The sequence below is a fragment of the Dasypus novemcinctus genome, chromosome 10, assembly GCF_030445035.2.
Source record: "Dasypus novemcinctus isolate mDasNov1 chromosome 10, mDasNov1.1.hap2, whole genome shotgun sequence".
Taxonomy (NCBI): Eukaryota; Metazoa; Chordata; class Mammalia; order Cingulata; family Dasypodidae; genus Dasypus; species Dasypus novemcinctus.
The window spans coordinates 10,090,028-10,110,156 of record NC_080682.1 but is presented as its reverse complement, the minus strand read 5'-3'; the positions used below and the strand labels follow the sequence as shown (position 1 = coordinate 10,110,156).

The 20,129-nt window shown below is 56.6% G+C and overlaps 1 protein-coding gene across 1 annotated transcript in view; it reads right to left on the bottom strand.

The window, feature by feature from the left end:
* NRXN2 (neurexin 2) overlaps positions 1 to 20,129 on the bottom strand; it is a 101,880-nt gene continuing 81,751 nt past the window's right edge. Inside the window, 4 exon segments of the mRNA XM_058305233.2 lie at positions 1 to 1,899; positions 13,213 to 13,291; positions 15,816 to 16,141; positions 19,632 to 19,721. Of these exon segments, the coding sequence (XP_058161216.1) occupies positions 1,013 to 1,899; positions 13,213 to 13,291; positions 15,816 to 16,141; positions 19,632 to 19,721 (1,382 nt within the window). The 3' untranslated portion in view covers positions 1 to 1,012.

The window sequence follows — 20,129 nt, the reverse complement described above, 5'->3', positions numbered from 1 at the left end:
TTTGGAAAGTTTTTGTTTTCTTTTTCCCACACATTTCCGGGGTTGGGGTGTTTTCCAAGACTCAGACACATTTGTTAACAAAGAGAGAAAAAAAACTGGGGGAGCAGGGAGCCCATGGGCAGAGGAGTGACCCCAGCAGTCTGCGGCCGCCTCGCTCCCTCTCTTCCCTGCTGCCTGCGCCCGATGGGTGCCACAGGTGGCTGCTCGTGGTATCTAGATTATTTGTCTTTAATATATATCTGCATTTGCCTTTCCCCTCCCCCCGCCCCCCACCCCTGCTCCTCCGGCAGCTCCCCATCAATGCACGTCGCCCGGCGGCACAGAACAGGCCCTCAGCCGGGCCCGAGCCCCTTCTCTGGTGGCACCGGCCAGGGCCTCCTCCCAGCAGCGAGTGGAGTGGGCAGCTCACGGGCAGCCCCACTGCCCTGGCCCACTCCACCCACCCAAGGGGGCCCCAGCCCGCCCTCCCACCAACTCTGGAAACCCAAAGGGAAGAAAGGGAGGGAGAAACCAGACACACAAAAAAGGGAGAAGAGGAAAGGAGGGAGGGGACAGAGACACAGCCAGCCTGCCATGGGGACTGCAGGGCTTGGGAAGAGAAGGAAGGCAGGAGGGACAGGGGCGGGAGAAGAAAAAAATGGAGGAAAATTAACGGGACGAGTAGTGGACGCTTTACAAAAACCCCCAGCCTTCCTTCCCACCCAACCCCACAAAATAAAACTACCTCCCCTTAAAAAAATAAATCAACCCAGGGCTGTGAGCACGTGCCCTGCCTGGCGGGTGCAGTGCCGCGTGGGACAGCCCCAGGAGGGACAGACAGCCCCCGGACTGACGAGGCCGCGGTGCCGGGCCAGCAGAAGGAAGGGGGCAAGCACGGGGTTTTCCTTTTCTTTTTTTGCGTTTCCTCTTGGTGTGAGAAGTCCGAGGCAGCCAGGGCGTGGGTCCCGCAGCGCGGCAGGGCGAGGGCCGCGCTGTCCTCCCAGCAGGGGCCGCTGGCAGCGGGGGTGGGCGCTCAGACGTAATACTCCTTGTCTTTGTTCTTCTTGGCCTTGCCGGGCGTCTTGGGGGCGGCGGGGGCCTTCTCCTTCACCACCGCCCCATTGCTCTGGGCCGAGTTACTGATGTAGTTCCGGCTCTGGTCCACCTGGTAGGAGCCCTCGTCGCGGTTGCGGTACTTGTACATGGCGTAGAGGAGGATGAGGATGCAGAGCGCCGCGGCCGCCACGATGCCCACTACCATGCCCGTGGTGCTGCTGGACTCCCGGATCACCTCCACCGCGCCCGGCGGGCCCCGCTCCCCAGGCCCCGTGGGGTTGGCTGTGGGCAGAGGGGGGAAGCCGGGGACGGAGGTCACGCCGGGGCGCAGGGGCGGGGGCCTCCGCGGCTCGAAGGAGGTGGGGGCCCCGGGCCCGAGGGGAGGGTTCTCCAGCAGGGGCTGCAGCGGGTCGCGATGGTTCATTTTCCCAGCCGGCAGGTTGGGGGCCGGGGCGGAGGGGGCGAGCAGCACCCCGGGGGCGCCCGTGGCCCCATCTGTCCTGAGGTTGGGCCGGGGAGCGGGTTTGCGGGGCGACAGGAGGGTGGTGCGGTCCGTGACCAGGGGAAAGGTGGTGTAAAAGTCCTCGTCGTCCGTGGGGGGGAGGCTGGAGTCAAAGACCTCCCCGGAGGCGAAGCCCGAGGCCTCGATGGGCTCCTCGCAGTCGCTGTCGTCCTGCTCGGCCTGGCACGGGCCGCCGGCGGGCGGGCGGCGCGCCGCGGGCGGGGGCAGGGTGTCTTGGGTGGCGCCCACGCCCGTGAGAAAGGGGTAGAAGGTGGGGGGTGGGGGCACGAAGGGGGACCGGGTGGCCACGGGAGGGGGGTCTAAGGAGTCCTCCGTGATAATGGGCAATATTAACTCTCCTCCTAGAACAAGAGAGAGAAGACAAAAGGCAGGGCGTCAGCGCGGGCCGGGGCGCAGGCGGCCGGCACAGAGAGAGCAACAACAGCCTCACACACCCAAATCGGTTCCAATCGGCTTTGGCGGAGACTAGAGCGGGCCGCGGCCGCCCGCCAGCCGGAGCAAAGCGCTTTAAGCGCGCCGCGGCTCGGATGCCCTGGGCACCCCACGCTCGGGCTCTGAGGCTCTCTGGGTTTTGGTCTTTTGTTTGTCTTTAAGAAACCAAAAGGAACAGAAAGGAAAGGAAATCAAAAAGAAAAGGAAAAAAAAATCTACTGGTTTAAGGCTTTAAAAACAGATACAACAGCAGCATTTAAACAAACCTAACAACAATATCTTTTAGGGTTTTTTTTTTCTACATCTTTTTTTTTTCTTTTGTTTTTAAAAAAGAAGATAGCATACCACGGAATTCAGGCAACTTACATCAACAAATAGGCCGTGTGATTTTAGCATGAAGAAAAAAATTACAAACAGAGCTGTGTAAGCGGGTTCTCCCGGAAAAAAGTAAGAAAAAACAACTTTTCCGTACAACGTTTTCTGTCTATCTGTTAGGCCTCTCCCTCCCTCACTCTTCTCTCCCTGGACATCTTGCTTCCTCCTGAGTCCTCTCTCTCCTCCCTCACTCATGCCCTCTCCCCCTCGATAAACGCAAAGCTGAAATCTGCACAGTGCAGGCTGGGGTTGGGGAACTGTTACCACCACTTGGTTTGGGGGTGGGGTGGGAAGGAGGGCTAGGGCAGGAGGCACGTGAGGGACATTAATGTGGGAACTGCAGTGATGGATGAGAGGAAGCGGAAGGGATGGCCTTGGGGAGGGGTTGGAAGGCTAACTGCTGGTTGGCTGTGGGGAGAGAGGTTGAGGGTGAGGGAGAGGAGGCCCATGAGGAAGAGCGGGCAGGGAGGAGACAGCACCAGGAGTGAGTCCTGTCCCATAGGGGAAGGGGTGACGAGAAGCCATGTAGAGGCAAGGAGGAGAGGTGGGGGCAGAGAGTGAGTGGGTGCAGAGGGTAAGGACACACCATCCTGAGCTGACCCTAATTCCCCAAAGTTCTCCTTCACCCTCCACCTCTAACCCCCACTGACTTCCCCCCTCCCCCTCCCCAAAACCCCCATGGGTCGCCAGGACCTGACCAGGGCTTGACTGCCTCTGGCCCTGTTATTATTGTTAAAACAATAATAAAAACAACAGAAAGAAGAAGAAAGCAAAAAAAGGAAAGAAAATACATACACAGCCATCTGTGAGGATGTGCTTGCTAATAGAGGGCCCAGGATGACTAGGGGAGAGGGCTTTGTGGGGAGGGTTTCCCCTTCCTAGATCTAATAACTGGGATCCCTGGGCAGAAACTACAATTCCCATCAGCCCCAAAGGGTGAGAACTACAACTCCCATATGCCCTTGGAGGGGTAAAGACCACAATTCCCATCAGTCCCTGGGAGCAACAACTATAACTCCCAGCAACCCCTGGGCCCCCTTCAACCTAGCCTTCTCCTTCAGCTGGTCTCCAGGTGGCTAATGAGAGGCCTCAGTCCTCTTGGAGGGACACCTCGACCTGGTGGGGGCTGGAGGTTTCCTCTCTAATTCTCCCACCAGCTCAGCCCCAGCCCTACCCAGTGCCAGTCCGTGGCCTCTGCAGATCTGGTCTTCACAGACCCTGCCCACAAGCCCACACCCCCTCCACAGCAAGCACCCCAGGGTCCCACAGCCATGTCCTACCTGCACCCTTCAGCCAGTCCACCACATTCCACCTCTATGTCTTCACACCTCTTCTCCTGCTGCCCCCACCCAGGGCCCTCCGTTCTTGGCACTGCCATTCAGACCCTTTTGATGATCATTTCAGTCACAGTGTTGCCATCTCCCAGTGTTGTCCCTAGCCACTCAGTCAGCCTCTGAAGCCACAGCCTTGACTGCTCTCCTCACCATGCTCCAATTTCCCAGGGGGCAGGGCTCCCCTGCAGGTCAGATCTTGAAAGCTTGGGGCTCCTGGCCTGCCACAGATGAACTGAGAGCAGAGAAGCATGTTTTGTGGAGCTAGGACTTCCCAGGCTCCAATTTTTACAGATGAGGAGGCTGAGGCCTGGGGCAGGTGGGGCCTTGCCAGTCACCAGGTGTCGAGCTCAGACTGAGTGAACACATGTGCTGTCCCATGTGTTCTGTGGCTCTCAAAGGCCAGGAAAGGGTAGTTCCAAAGGTACCCAGGAAAGCCTTAACTACCCTCCCCATGTCTCCAGGAATTTACCAGGGTTCACTCTTGGCTTGATGCTAACATGGGGAAGCCAAACACCTGTCTGTCACTAAATCCCTGCGTGACTGGGGGCAAATTTCTTTCACACACCAGCCTCAGTTTCCTCATCTTTAAAATCAGGATATTGGCCCCTTGTCCAGGGCAAAGGCCAAGGCCAGGCTACCGTGGACCCTCCAGTCTAAGCATGAACAGAGGGTACTTTCCCATCCCCCACCCGAGCCTCTGCCCCACCAAAGGGCCGCTAGGTGAGGGGCAAACTCTGCAGCTGGCACTCAAGAAGGAGGGCTGGCAGCCCCTCAGGTGGTGGCATCCAGGAACCACTCACAGCAGGTGCCCCGCCCAGCATGGACCTTGAGGCTTCAGGAGCAGGCACTGCTGGCCCATACCACCTGCCCTCTTCTAGACCTCGTCTTCTGTTGAGAACACCACCCCCTGCTTCCAGCCCCCACCCCACCCCCCAATCTCTCATTTGTACTTCAGAGTCCATATGCCTCCTCTTCCAGGCAGACTTCTGAGGATCCTCCCTGCCTTGAGTGCCTCTGACACCAAGCCCCTATTTTGTCCTGAAGGCAGCAGGTTGGGACCCACTGTCAGGAAAGACCCAGAGGCCCAAATTCCATTTGTCTATCTCCCTTGCACCCAGCACTGGGCCTAACACAAAGCTGGGACTCATGTCTTCACCAGGGTAAGGGGAGGAATAGTTCTCAAGCATTTCCTCTGAACAAGACCAGGCTAGTTAGCTGGGCAAGGGGGTGGCAACCCCTGCAGGTCTCCCCCCACTGCCCCTCCAGGCGGCAGCACTGCCAAGAGTACATCCTGGCAGGAGCCTTGCTCCATACCCAGATCTCATCCCTAGCCAGCTCCACCTCCAGGCTTCAGTGGGGGCACCTGCTGCTCCTAGAAGTTTCAGGATCAAGGCTGGCCCCAGACAGATATGCTCAGGGCATAGGACCAAGAGGCCCTTGCTGGGGGCACATCCTGTCCTAGAGAGACTGATCCAATTCCTCAGGGCATAGAGTTGGCTCTCTAACCCCCCCTAGCCTACCCACTTAGGCTATGGGTGGATGGGTGAGTTCAGACCTCGGCCCACAGACAAACCCTGCCCAGTCTGAGTGCCCTGCACAACCATTTGCCCCAACTTGTTGGTTCACACAGGTTCCCAGGTCCCTCAGCCCCCAGAGTTCTCCCAGGCCTGGTCACAGGGCTGAGAAGACCACATTGGTTTTTTGTCCCTGTCATTCACCCTGGCCCCTCCCTGGCCTCCATGTCTGGGTGTCTGCCTGGTCCCTGCCTCTCCCACCTCCTCTGATGGCTTTCCCTGGGCCGGGGTAGTAAGCCGGTCCAGAAAGGATCTGGCAAGGGGTCACTGGTTAGAACTTGGCAGGACCCAGAGGAGGGGAGGACCCCCTGAGACCTCTTGCTGCGAGAAGCCAACCTGGGACTCCTGGGCTGCCCCTCTCACCCATCTTTTGGGAGGTTCAGGCTCAAGATGACTCGTGGTGGCTGGGACCCTGGACCCAGCTCTACACTAAGGGTGCACATTGGGTGAAGTGTCCCTGGGAGCCATCATGCTGAGATGCCAGCAGTCTGGTGAGGACCCTATGGCAGCCTTCCACCCCTCCCCAACTTGTGCAGCTGCAGCCTTTGGGAACACATGTGCACACTTCTCACAGATGCCACCTATGCTCCAACCCTCTGCATCCTAAGAAACCTTGGATTTCGGTGCCTGCCAGTCCCACTTACTAAAGAGAATTCCAGTCCAACCAAGGAGATCACCAGCCAATCCTGAGCATGTCCCCTCCCCACCCCAACTCTCCTTCATCGGGAGAAAGCCCCAGACTAGAAATTTTTCAAGCCCTATTCCCACCCAAGCAAGGTACGCCTGTCCCCTAAGGGGAGTCTAGAGCTGAGGTTGAGAGCATGAAAGTCTAAGCGATCAGGTGGCCAAGGCCTCCCCCACCAGCACTAAGGGACCTGCCCAGGCTATGAGGCCACCAGCCCACAGCATTTCGCATGGATTAGAAAAAGGGCAGCCACTCAAGGTGGATACGGCCCTACACCAGGGCTTGGTGAGTGGAGTACCGGCTGGATTTCAGCCCCTACTCACCTGTTTGAGCAGAGAACAATCTGTGCAACTGTGAGCCACGGCCGGAAAGACAGTGCCCCTCCTCTGCCCTGAATGCCCTCATGGCAAGGGCAGCTTCCAGGGCAGCTTCCAGGTCAGAGAAGGTGAGCTGCATCATGTGTGTGCACGCATGCACACATCCCTCTGTCCCCATGCCTCCAGCTCTCAATTTAGTGGCAACTATGTTGAGGACATTTGAGTCCATAGGTTTGGTGGCCACGCCCCTGGCTGGATCACTAGACGTGTGTACGTGTGTGCATATACTGGAAACTTGATGGATCCAGGTGAGTGTTTTGTGAGAGTTTGAACAGATGTGTGTACACGTGAGTGTACCTCTGGCTCTGTACATGTGTCCACTTGCTTCTGAGCCTGGGTCCAAGTGTGCATGTCCACATGTGAATGAATGAATGTGCATCTGAGAATACACAAGCACACACCACGTACCTCTGTGTAGCAGAGATTACCACATCGTTCATCAAACTCATTTCCTCCTTCTCCTGGGCGGCTAGACTACATTTCCCAGCACCCCTTGCAATTAGGTGTGGCCATTGACCAAGTATGCACCCTACCAGCACTGGCCAAAAAAGCCTCCCGGGTTCCATCCTCCACACTCTTTCCCCTTCTGCACTCATCTTGGAAATGGAGGAACCACAAAATGGAAGACATCTGAGTTCCTGAAGCATCCCTGGGGGAGAGCACAGCCAGGTAGGGCTTTACCTGAGTGAGAAAATCCCTTGGAATGTTAACCACTGAGACTCAGGGACATCAGTTACAGAAATAAAGGTTACTTTGATTGATACAGACACTAGCACCAGAAATGGGTGTCACAATAGAGAAACCTGTGGTGCTCATATAACAATCCAAGGAAATGGATTTGGAAGCTGGAAAGATGAAGACCAAAATGAGGCCAAGGAAAAAACCTTTAGCTAAAAACAGTTGCTGTCATGACCTGGAGACTGAGGTGCCAAAGGGAAGGGGTGGGAAAAGGTAAGAATGACCAGATTGGCTTTTACTTTCTGCTTGCAGCAACATATTACAACAAAGAGGCATGCTTAGGAAAGAAGTGGCTGGTTTGCGAGCAGAAATTAAGGGAAATCCAGAAATTTGGGTCCAAAGGGTATCCAAAGAGCCGACTACTTCCAAACTCCAAACAGTAGGAGAGAAGATTGAAAAGGGCTTCTGAAAGAAATGGCCAGTCAGACTCACCTGGACAAAGGGCTCGGGCTTGTTGCCAGAATCAGGTCAGGGGCATAACCACACCACTACTGACTCAAATGCCCTCAAGACAGTTGCCACCAAATTGAGAGGCAGAGGCATAGGGACAGAGAAACAAGGAAACAAATTGAACTAGAGAATTATGCCTAGGAAAGAACTCTAGATGTGGTTCTTTGAGCCTTAAAACAAACTTTGGGCCCCCAAATATGCATGAGCAGGAAGTGGAGAGCCCCAAGAAGGACATTTTTCCCAAAAGGCACTTCAGAGGTGGCCATGGAGGATAATGGACTGGGAAGAACCTCTGAGACAGTAGAGCCAGTGGCCCCAGACAAAGAAGAGGGGAGTTTCTCCCAGAGAGCAGAAGCAGGGTTTAATGATTCCCACTGCCCAGCAAAGGCTTTTCATTGCCTGCCAGCTGGATTCCCTTGCTGTGATGAACTAGGAGCTTCTAGAAGTCTTCCATTCTTCCCTTTTTTGAATGGGAGGCTTCACTGCGGTTGTTGTCTCTGCCTCACCACTGTATTCTGGGTGTGTGTTGGGGTGTGGAAGTAGTGAGATAAGTTATCATTTTAGTTCACTGATACGCAGACCAGACAAGGGTCCCCAGACCACAAATGGGTACCTGGACCTAATATGGGCATCCGTACCAGAGGAGTGAAAGCTGGACTTGATGGCCTGGGCCACACATCTCCCAGAGATCCTCAACTTTGAGGTGACTGCCCTTACTGGGTGAGACTTTGGGTTGTCTCCCTTGGAAAGGGGCATTCTGCATGTGGAAGGGTGAAACAGAAAGGTGGGGACACCTAAGGTCAAACTGTGGCAAACAATTCGCTAACAGGTCTCCACCTCTGCTGCTGCTTCCTTCTGGGAGCACAGCAAGGCCATATTTCCCAGCGTTCTCTGAAGCCAGGTGTGACCACGAGACTGAGCTCTCTGGACAGTGGAACCTGGGCAGGAGTGGGATGTGTGCCCACATAAACCTCCCCTCCATGACCCTCCATGTTCTTTCCCCTCCCACCGCAATTCAGGAAGCCCCATGTTGAAGATGGGCAGCCCCAAGGTGGAAGGAGGCTGGGTCCTGAAGCACCGCTTGGAGGAGAGCTGCCTGCCAATCACATGAACAAGAAATAAATTTCCATGTGTCAAACCACCGACCTTTGGGAGTTTACCTGTTAGCATAACTAGCATTTTCTCAAAACGCTCTGGGAATCAGAACACACATATGTCTCTGTGACGGTGAGTACATGAGTGTAAGTCTGAGCAAGGTGTCTGTGTCTCTGTGGGGTTAAGCATCAGTGTGCCTCTGAGGGTTGCATGTGCATGTGCACGGGGGCAATGACTTGGGGGGGCTGTGCAATAATAGTGGGTAAGAGCACGAGCAAGTACCTGGGGTCTGAGCACACTGATACATGCTCACCTGGGTATGAACACACAGGGATGCATTTTGCTGGGTCTGACTGTGGCCCATGGGCACTAGTGTGGGCTACTGGAGGCCTAAGCATGCACATGTACCTGTTCCAAGAACGGGAGTCAATGTGGCTGCTTCTGTGGGTAAGCATGGGGGTACCGTCTGTGGGGCTGAGCATGTACACACATGCTCGGAGGGGCCTGGGGGTGCGTGTAAGTACGAGCCTCGGTAGGGCTGAACTCACACAGGTCTCCACTCAGGGGAGCCTGGGGGAGGGATGCAGGTCTGTAAGTTGAAACACACATGTGCATGTGTGGGCCCACACACAGCCCACCCCTGACCCCTGTGGGTCTCAGTGCATGTGTGGCTCCCTGTGTGCAAATGAGCACACCTCTGTGGGAATGAGCATGCACGTACACAAGAAGAGCCCTCTGAGGCCATGTATGCACATCTTGGTGAGTCTGGACACAGATGCATACAACTAGGAGTCTCAGCATGAGTGTGGACCTGGGTGAAGCTGTAACATACACCACACACGCCTGTGAGCCTGGGCATGGCACTGTACTATTTGGGCACAGGTGCGTGTGAGCACATGCATGTGTGCACTCAGGGAGTCTGAGCACATCATGCTTATGCCTGATCCAAACGTTCACCCTTGTATCTGTAGGTCTGAAATACAGGTGAGCTTCCAGAAATTTCAATGTGTGTATACGAGTCTGGTCAGAGCACATGTGTGAGCATCATTAACAGGTGGGCTTGTACATGCATGGGTGTGAGCAAGCACGAAGGTGTAATTCCATGAGTCCAACAAGCATGTGCCTCAATGGGTCTGAGCACATGTGTGTATAGGCTTAAGTCTGAAATACACATGTGCATCCTCGAGTGCCTAATATGTGAGTGCTTCTACAGGTGTGAGCAGGTGCATGTGCTTCTGAACATGTGATGTGAACCTCAACAGATGTGAGCTTATGTATGAGTTTGCACCATGTATGTGGAACACTGAGCACATGCGAGGGCCTTGGTGGATTTAGGCGCCTGTATGCGGTTGTGGTCTGTGCAGGTGTGTACCTTGGTGAGGCCGAGCACACCGAAGTGTGCACCTCCAGGGGTCTGAGCAGATGGGGCCTGTGCATCTGAACAGATGAGTGGGTATTGGGGGGCTCTAAGCACACATATTCAAGACTCCGTGGGTCTAAGTAAGCGGGAGTGCCTCTGTGAGACCGCACGTGTGTGTGTCTGCGTTCCTGTGGTCCTGAGTGCGCCTCGGGGGTCTGAGACCAAGTGTACCTCTTTAGGTCTAGGTCTGGGCAGAATGCCACGTGCTCTCCTGCTTTGCACCTGAGTGTACGTGTGGAACTGGCACACGTGAGCCTGCGGGTAGGTCTGTAAATATGTGTACATGAACGAATCTATGTATGCTTCTGCCCAAACTCAGACACCGGGCAGGGAGCGCCACATGCAGGTTGGGTCGCCTCTCCAACTACACAACGTATGACCCCTAAAGACATTTCCATTCAAAAAAGTGCAAATGTTGTGTCCCAAACGATACTTTTCTTTAGCTGGTAGGCAGCCTTCGGTCAAAAGACCAGATTAGATTATGGTCTCACCAAACTGGAGAAGGGGCCTGGGGCCTGGGGCCTGGGGACTGTGCTGGGGCCCAGGCCAGGGGAAAGGGGGAAAGGGTGAGCAGGGATGACCCCAGACCCCAGACTGGGATCCAAAGGCAAGGATCCGGAAGGCAGGATGGGTGCAAGCACCCTGGGATCGCCCTGGGCAACCACTGTCTCCAGCCACGCTGCTGCACCTCCCAACACTGACCTTGGAGCCAAGGGAGGCCTGGCTGGCTGCTAGAGAAAAAGCAACCCCGCTGGGGCATGAGACAGGCTCAGGCTGGAGCTCCTCTTCCTCTCTGGGCAGGTGGGGGGTGGACATGGTCTAGACTGGCCTGGGGGACCCAAAACTCATCTTGGTCCTTGCCTGGCCTCCCATCAAATGATAAGAATCACCTCTAAACACCTCCGAGTGGTGTGAGCATGGGCTCGTAAACGTGGGGGCACACAACTGTGCAATACAGGAGAGGGGAGAGCCATTGGGGGCCGCTGCAGGTTTCCTCTGGGGCCTTAAGCATACACTCTGCCCGCCCTGCCCCCCCCCCATTTTTTCATTTGTCTGTTTTTTAGGAGGTAACAGGGATTGAACCCTGGACCTCGTACATGGGAAGCAGGCACTCAATCACAGAGCTACATCTGCTCCCCTCCCCTCCATTTTTAAGCTGGGTGCTGGGCTGGAGCACCAACCTCTCCCTATCACCCGACTGCCATTGAGTCTCCATCCCCCAGGTGCCCCTCATACATGTGGCCCTTTTCCCAGGAGGGTCTGCCCAGCTGTCTATGACATTGCAAGCCCCGACCAGAGAGGCAGTGACCCACCTCCTTCAGCTCCTCTTCACTCCTCTGTCGTAAAAGAGCCTAAAGCCCTCAGACCAGCCGGGCATGCACTCAGTGCTGTGTCCCAGCCCCTGACGAGCTCAGGGCCAGCGCAGGGACAGTCAGGTAGACAGCGTGTGTGTGGCCCTGGTGTGTCCTGGTGTGTACTCTAAGTCTCCATGTGGCAGCCATCTGGCCTACGACCCCATTCCCTGCAGGGTCAGGGAGAACATCCAGAAATGGCTCCTCTCACCCTGGGGGCCCGCATCCCAGAGTGTGTGAACATGGGTGAACACAGGAGATGTGGCCAAGCAGCACCCTTTGCTCATGGCCCTTTGTCCCCAGAGTCTTTGCCCAGAACTCCCCGCAGGCCTGACCCAGAGGTCCCATGTCCACCTACAGGAGCACCCATTAAGTTGAGAAGAACTGAGGGGGGAAGCTCTATATTGAAGCTGCCAGATGCCCAGAGCCCCCCTGATCAATTGTGGGGTTGGAGCTCACAGTCCCTGAGCCAAGATCACCAGTCAAGTGGAGGGACAGCTCCCAGCCACACAGGCCCAGCAGAGGGGCCTCCCGCAGTGCAAGCACCTGTTCCAGAAGGTGCAGGCCCTTGCCGGGGAAGGGGGACAGCACCTTCAGCTCTGGCCTACTGGGGGGACACAGAAGGCAGTTGGGCTTCAGCCTCAGGTCTGGGGAGCCTGCAGAAGGGAGGCCAGTGGCCTGCACCCCAAAAATCCCTCTGCCCATGGTCTCTGGATTCTGCCCCTCTACCCCAAGTTTTCATAGCGGCTGCTTAGATCCTGTTCTCTTCTTGTTCTGCCCCCCCCCCAGAAGGGCCAGGGGCCACCCCGAATGAGAGATATGGGTGGACCTTCCCCTCCCATAGGCTCATCTGGGCGTCCCCAAGGCCTACACTGCCTGCAGGGACACCTGAAGCACCCTGTCTTTCCTCCATTCCTGCAGCCAGCCTCAAGCAGGACCGCAGTTCCTCGCAGCCCACTCAGGCCTGCTCAGGAACACATCGCTTGCCCCCATGGTGCCACCCCCCACTCCTCAGTCAGCACTCAAGGCCCACCCTCACTTTGCCAGTGGGGCTTTCTCTGCGCCTGCACCTTAGGATCCGGCCAAAAGGACCACGCAGGGGCTGGAATCCCTTCGGCCCCTCCAGATCCCCCACCCCAGTGCTCCTCTCACAGCAGCTTCCCCACTGGAAGTCTGGGCCCAAACTCAGACCCTAACCTCTCCCCCAGGAGGCCATGTGCCTGGCCCAGGCCCACCTCCCACCCCAGCACGCTGCCTACACGGAGCTGCTGTGCAGTCTCTGCCCCGGTTTGGCCTGGCTGTCCTGGCAGAGTGACCAGCCTGGAAACCTCCAAGAGTGCCAACCGCCTCCCTGAGCCTGGGAATGAGGAGGGTCAGGGTCAGCAGAGCCCTTTCCACTACTGACAAGGTGAACACCAAGCCTCAGGGCCTGGTGGGAGTTGTAGTTCTGGACCCAAGAGCTGATGGGAGTTGTAGTTCCTAGACCCACACACCCCCTTCCCCGTAGGACTCGTGGGAGCTGTAGCTACTCATCTTTCTAGGCAAGTCTCCTTCCTTCCCTCCCAGCATCCCCTGGCTCCAAATCAGGACCCCAGTTAAAGAACTCTCTACCTCTGAGGGGTGGGGCACCAAAAGATCACAACTGCCTTGCCAGAAGGCATTAGAGGGACCTGGGGGGAGAGGTGCTGTTAGGAAGGGAGGGGACTATCAGGGAAAGCTAAGGCCTGACAACAGGCCTTTGGGCTTGGGACAGGTGACAGTCGCCCCCTCCCCTCAGTGTCACAGAGGGCCCCGGGGCAGGGGAGGGGGGAGAGGCACTCACCAGTACTGGGCTCACACTCCTCCAGGTCCTCGTCATCGCTCGGACACTCAGCTGAGGCCACCAGAAGGTCATCTGTGTTCTGGGGGGGGCGAGAGGAAGGGTAGGGAGAGAGGGGATTCCAGGGTGGATCAGCAGACCCCACTGTCACTCTTGATGCCTGGGATGGCAGGGAAGAAGGGAGGCGCATAGGGGACAGGGCCTGGGCTCCCTAATCACTGGCTGGATGACCCTGGGCCCCCATTTCCTCTGGTGCAAAGGGAAACATCACAGCACCAGGTCTGCAGTGCCCACCCCCTCCTGCTCCCCGCCATCCCCCACCCCATCCCCCCATCCCTGCCCCAGGCCCAAGGATCAATGAGAGAGCACAAGTCAGGCATTTGACTTCTGGAAGGAGACTGGACACCAGGCCTGGGGCTGCAGGGCCACAGCAAGGGGACCCAGAATGCATTGGGCAGGGGTACCAGGGGGGGCCGAGGCTCGGGCAGCCAAGAGGCAGAGCAGCCCTGGAGGGGTTTCCTGGCTCTGGCTTCACCACCCCATCACCCCTTATCTCTCTCTCAAACCCCTCCCCAGAGCCAGAGTGAACCCAGCCTCACACAATAATTAGGGCTATGGTTGCCATGACAACGGGAGTCTACTTTGTCAGCATTTTCTCTCAGGATTGCAAAGAGAGAGAGTCCCCAAGATGAGTGAGTGGGCGGGGGTGGGGGGGTCCTCAGGGCATTAGAAAAGGAACCCAAAAGGAAACCCAAAGTGCAGGCAGGAAGGGAGCCTGGGAGACAGCAGGGTTGGCAAGAGACAACAGGGCTGCAGGGCAAGGCTGGGAGGAGTCGGGTGAGGGCGGGCAGAGGGGTCACAGCCTGCAGCTTTCCACTCCTCACCTCAGACACTGTGCCCTCCCCCCGCCCTGGGTTCTCCCTCCCCAGGGCCAGACGTCTGAAGTCCCTCAGTGTTCACGGCACTGACGGCAGAAGGGAAGGGCACTGTGGTGGTTTGTAGCTGTATGTACCCCGGGAAAACATGTTCTGGAGCCAAATCCATTCCTGTGGGTGTGACCTGGTTGTAAGCAGGCCCTTTGGAGGGGGCTACTTCAGGTGCGGTGTGGCCTGCCTCAGTCAGGCTGGGTCATGCTCCTATTACTGGAGCCCTTTATAAGTGGAATGAAACTCAGACAGAGAAAAGTCAGGGCAGCAAGAAGCTGAAGGTCAACAGAACCCAGAAGAGAAGAGAGACCAGGAGAGGCCGCCATGTGCACTGCCACATCTGCCACGTGACAGAGGAGCACAGGACCAAGGCTCACCAGCAGCCAGCCCCAGAACGCCAGTCTTCTGTGACAAAGCATCACCTTGATGACGCCCTCATTTAGACTTTATTCCAGCCTCAAAACCGTGAGATAATAAATTCCCATTGTTTCAGCCAACCCATTGCATGGCATTTGTTTGAGCAGCCAAGCAAATGACTAATATAGCAGGCACAGACTTGTCTCTCTCACCTGGATGAGCCTGCCCAGCCCCAACCCCCACTATCCCCCCACAGAGGTCCCCACCCAGATGACCTTGGAGCACATGGAGCCCACCTCTCATTTAGAAGGAGAAGCTGAAGCCCCAGACCCCTCCCTCATCCTTGAAGGAGCAAGGTCCCTCCAGGCTTAGAACCTGACAGCCACAGGCAGTGAGACCAGGTGGGAGGGTGGGGACAAAGGTGAAGAGTGCCTGTGGGTACCACGGGGCAGCCTCCTTGGGCCCACAGGCCAGAGCAGGCCCTGGTGACAGCAACTAGAAACCCGCCTCAGGTGGCCTCTGTAAATCACACCCGCTCAGCTACTTCAGCTAATGGGAAACCCAGGGCTGCCCTGCCCCAATGGCAACATCAGCTTCCAGGCACAGCCCCCTTCAGTCCTCCCGAGTCCAAAAGAAGTAGATGAACCCAAATTCCTTGGATCTGACCTGACTCAGGAGAGCACCTAAGTAGGTGGGGCAAGCACAAAGTAGGACAGAGCAGCTGGGGATCGTCTTGTCGGCAGGCAATCTCCCCAGAACCACCAGTCCAGAGGGCCCCAGGGCCCGCCAGGTGGAGGCGGCCGCTCAGGACCACACAAGAGGCCTTGTGAAGGCCAAGGGACCATGGCTGGGGCCCTGGCAACAAGGAGAGGCAGCTCCTGGCCTCCAGCAGCCTCCAGAGAATGGCTGCCCACCACCTAGCCCCTCCAGGGTGGTTCCGTAGCAGTGCCAGCCACCTCCCACTCGCTGCCGGGAGCACTGGACACAGCCTTCATGGGACAAAGGGCATTCCCTCACCCCTAGTCAGACTTCATCTCTCTGAGGTGAAGTGGGCTTCCCGGGTCTGGCGGGGGCACAAATTGCCCTCAACTCTGGAAACAGTCCCTCTAGAAACGGTGGTGCAACCACCCTCCCTCTGATCACCAGAACAAGGCCGCTTCCTGAAAGGTGACCTTGTCGCTCACCTGCACCATCACCTGTGGAAGAGGTCTCCAGGAGGCCACCAGCGCCCTTGGGCCTTCACCTGGGCACCCCGGTTGCTCGGCAGACATCAGCCCATCGCCCACCTGACCAGCCCCCGCTGTGGCCTGCCGAGGCCCTCACCTGGGTGGTGCTGTCCCTCAGCGTAGGGGAGCGGCCGCGGCGGGTGGTGGTGGTGGCCATGGTGGTGGTGGTCTCCATGATGGTAGTGGCCATGTCGGCCAGCAGGGTGGTGGCCGTGGTCTCCGCACTGAGCAGTACGGACGGCCCCTCCCCCACCAGGCGCAGGTGGCCCTCGGTCCGCACATTGGGGTCGCTCTCGGCGGCCAGCGCCAGCACCTTGAGCCCGTTGTAGTAGAGGCCGGACACCTGGCCCTGGAAGGGGCGGCCCTGATCCCGGCCTCCGATCTTGATGGCTGCCTGGCTGTTGAAGATGGTCAGCTGGCGGCCTGGGGGCAGGGGCCGGGGAGGGAGGACAGGCAGAGGAGGGCAGGGCAGTGGGGGTGACCAGAAAGGGGAGGAAAGAGGAGTCGTGGAAGAAGCCAGCAGGGGTGGGAGGGAGAAACGAGGAAGGGGCAGACAACCAAAGGGAAAGTCTTCGTCAGCTGCAGCCCCGGCCCAGCCGGGGGCTACCCAGAGGGTGAGGGTCCCCAGGGTGCATATGGGCTGGGAAGAGGGAGTCGGTGGCGCCCTCTCCCCACCATGCTCATGCTTCCCCACCCTGCCCCTTGCCCCTCCTCTCCTGCCCCCAGTGCCATGGCCCCTCTTCTTTCTCCTCCCTCCATGTGATCCCCGTCTTCTCCCTCCTTCCCCAAAGAGCCACTCCCAGTGTCCAACCCCAAGCCAGGAGCCCTTGGAAGCAGCAGACAGAGGCAACAAAGAGGCAGAGAGACAGAGACGGAGGTTGAGGGCCGAGAGGGGAGTCAGTGCGGGGCAGGGCAGAGAGCAGAAGGCAGAGCCAGGGGCCACAGCGTGTGAGGTGGGCACACCACGCAGCCCCCAGCCACCCACCCAGGTTCCCTCTCTCCTCCCCTGCCAAGGCCCAGCCATCACCCAGGGATCAGGCCCTGGAGAGCAGAGCCCTGCCTCCCCGCCAGGATGTACAAGCCCAGAGATGAAAAATGTTAAAGGGACGTTGCTCCGCTCGCTGACAACCAAAAAATCCGCTCCAGCTCAATCTTACTCTAGCTCAGCAGGTCAACCTCAGAATTCCCACCAGGGTGGGGCTGTGCTGTTTGTTTTTAGTGGATCTGGGGGTCGGTTTAACCCTCTGAGTTTGTTGCTTTGGTTAGGTTTTTAGAAAAGATATTTATTAGGTTTAAGTTTAGATTTAACTGGTTTTGATGTTGGCTTGTTTTTTTGTGGGGGAGGGGTTGGGCAGATGGACTACTACATTGCCCCTTTCTCCCCCAGACCTTGAGTGGCTGGCGCTGGGGGGTTTAAGACCTGGCTTAGCCCTTGTTAGCCTCTGGTTAGTGCCTCGTTAAAGATCTGGTTTAGAGTTAGGTGCCTGGAGCTACCCCCAAACCTGGGCTGAGGATAGTCCAACTTGTGAAGCCCACACTCTCCTCAGAAACTTGGGTTCTTTGGGATACCCAGGCCTCTGCACACTCCAGGCCTTTGTCTGGCCTCCAGGCAAGGACCAGCCACTGGTGCGTCTCCCACCCTCTGCTCAGCCTCACTTCCTCTTCCAGCACCCTCCCACAGTAGGCAAGGACAGGCTCCCGCTGACCCTGACCTCCTTCGTCCAGGCCAGGAAAAGGCCAGGGATGGACACTCATTGCAGTCACCTCCCTGGTTCTCACATGCCCAGGCAGCATCTTACAGGCCGGGGTCGGGCAGGAGCAGGGTCACTGGTACATGTGGGCGAGCCAGTGCCCAGGGAGGCCAGGACTAGCAGATGGCTGCTCTAATCCCCAGAATGCCAGCCCCAGAGAGGCCCTGGAGGACCACGGCATCCAAAGTTCCCCAAAGCAACATGTTCCAAGGCCTAAGAATAGTGAGAAAAACACAGGGGAGAAGGTTTGCAGGGCCCAAATGAGTTTGGGAAACAAACGTTTCACAATTAAACATACTTCTTTCTCACAGGACTTCTCAGAGCCTTTATTAAACTAATGTACTTGAGAATCTCCAAAAGGAAGACACAGGATGCAGCATTTCCCAAACTTATTTTACCACAAAACTCGTTATTGTGAAGCGTCCATGAGGCTTGTGCTTCAAAGAACATGTTTTGGAACTGGGTAACTGATTAATTCAATAAATATTTACTGAGGATTTACCATCTGCCAGGCACTGATGATAAAATAATCCTTCCAAGAATACCCAGGCCTCCTTCTCCAGTGCTCTCCGGCCCCGTATTTCATCTGATCCTCACGTCTCTGTGAGGGGGCTGAGGAAGGATCACAAGCTCTCTTTTATCAAGGAGGAAACTGAGGCTCAGGAAGGGGAAGTAGTTGACCAAGGTCACACAAAAGTCAGTTCCCATTCCATGCTTTGGGAGTAGCTGAGCTAACCCAGTCCTTCGTTTTCTAGAAAATGAAATAGAGGCCTGAAGAGAAGGTGTGAACTCACGAGTATGAGTTCTTGCCTGGTCTGGACCACAAGTCTCCCCCACAACCCTCCCCACTCCCCAACAGGGCTGCCCAGCTTTCCCTATCTGTGAGGTCACAGGTGGTCCCAGCCTCAGCCCAGGCTACTCCCTTGGCCTCTGCGATTCTGGGGGAGGAGGTGGGTAATGGAGAGGAGCCACATACCGGTTAAGCTGTTAAGCAAACTGGGTCCCTGTGGCCCCTGCCCTGCCCTGCCCCCACCCACCATGAACTCCTCAAAGGGTTAAAGTTCACCCCGCTGGAGAGAGCAACCCAGTGTGGCTGGGGGCTATAGGTTTTAGCGACGTCTGTTACAGTCCCTTTAACTTTTTGTCCTGTTACAGATTTATCACATCTGGTTATCAACATGTTTAGTCCCCACTGGCTGTGTGGGGGGCTGAAAGTTACATTGAGGGGTTTTAGTTGGGGAAGGCCCCAGGGGACATTTAAAAGCACAGTTATCAGCTGGTTAAGTGGAGATTTAATAGTTCTATGTCCCCCCTAGAGTTTAGCCTTAGAGGTACAGAGCTCGCCCCCCTCCAAAGGGAATGGGAGGACTGCAGATGGCCTTGCCCTTGGTCCCCAACCTCCCTTGGTGACAAGAAGCTTTCTTTCCCACCCCAGCAGCACCTGGCCACATGTGGGCCTTGTGGCAGGGCTACTCAGTCTTTCTCCTCAGCCAAGGCGCACAAGAATAGCTATCTTCTCTCCCCCTACCTCTCAAGTCTCTCTTCAGCCAGCACCACTTCTAAGAGGCCTTCTGAAGCTAGGTGGCCCATTTCAGAGTCTGCAGCCCCACAGACACTCCCCCAGGGCCTTCCAGTAGGATCCGAGGCCCCACCTTCTCTCCTGGGTGAGCCTGGTGAATCTTCCTGCAGTCCTTTGGATCCCTCTCACTGCTCCCTGCTTCCCTGAAGCCTTCCTGCCTCTAAAGGCACTGGCACCCTCTGCTGCCCCTTCAAAAAACCTCTGGGACAAGCCTCAGGCACAGGGAACCCACCTGCCCACCCAGCACCTCCAACTTGGTGGTGATTTACCAGCTCAGCACCAACAGGGGAGTTTCTGGGGCCAGGGATCTCAGGGATTGGCCTACTCCAACAGCAGGTTTGCAAAGAGAACAAGGACTCTCTCCCTCTTCCTGGAAAAAAATCTGCTCTCCCAGAAAACCCACCACTCAAAAGTACACAGGCCCTGGGCTGGAAGGGGAAGAGAGCATTCCAGATGCACACTCTTCCCTTCCCTGGGGGCAGGGGCGGGGAAGGCACAGCTGGGGAAAGAGAGAGCTCTGCACCTTTAAGATAGTGTTTTTAAAGTTAATTAATTAATTAATTAATTAATTCTGGTTAATTACCTTTGTCGAGCAGCCACTCATCTACTACTCGACCAAGCCGGTAGGGGATTCTCTGTCTAGCAATCGCCAGGCGCTCGTTATCAAAGTTTCCTTGGAAAAGTTTAGAAAGACAGTAGGTTTCTCAGGCGGCGAAGTCCAAAGGAGTTAGAAAAGTAATTATTCATTTCTCAGGAGACTCAGAGTAAGCAGCAACATCCAATGGAGAGGGGGAAAGGTCCACCAAAGCCAGGAAAAGAAAAGCTGATCCCTCTTCTTTCCCTTCCCCAGTCCTCCTCCCCAGACTCCCCATCCAGATCTAGCCCCACGCTGGGGGCAGAAGCAACCAAAAGAAAAATAGAGGGAAAAAGAAGAAAAGGAAAGTGAAATGAAAGAAAGGCAGCTGGAAGGTCAAAGGTCAGAGGTTAACAGGTTTATCTGTGGTCAAGCTGTTGAGGCCCCCACTTCCTTCCCCATCCCAAGGAGGGGCACTGGGGCAGGGGAGGGGCATTTAGCAGGTTT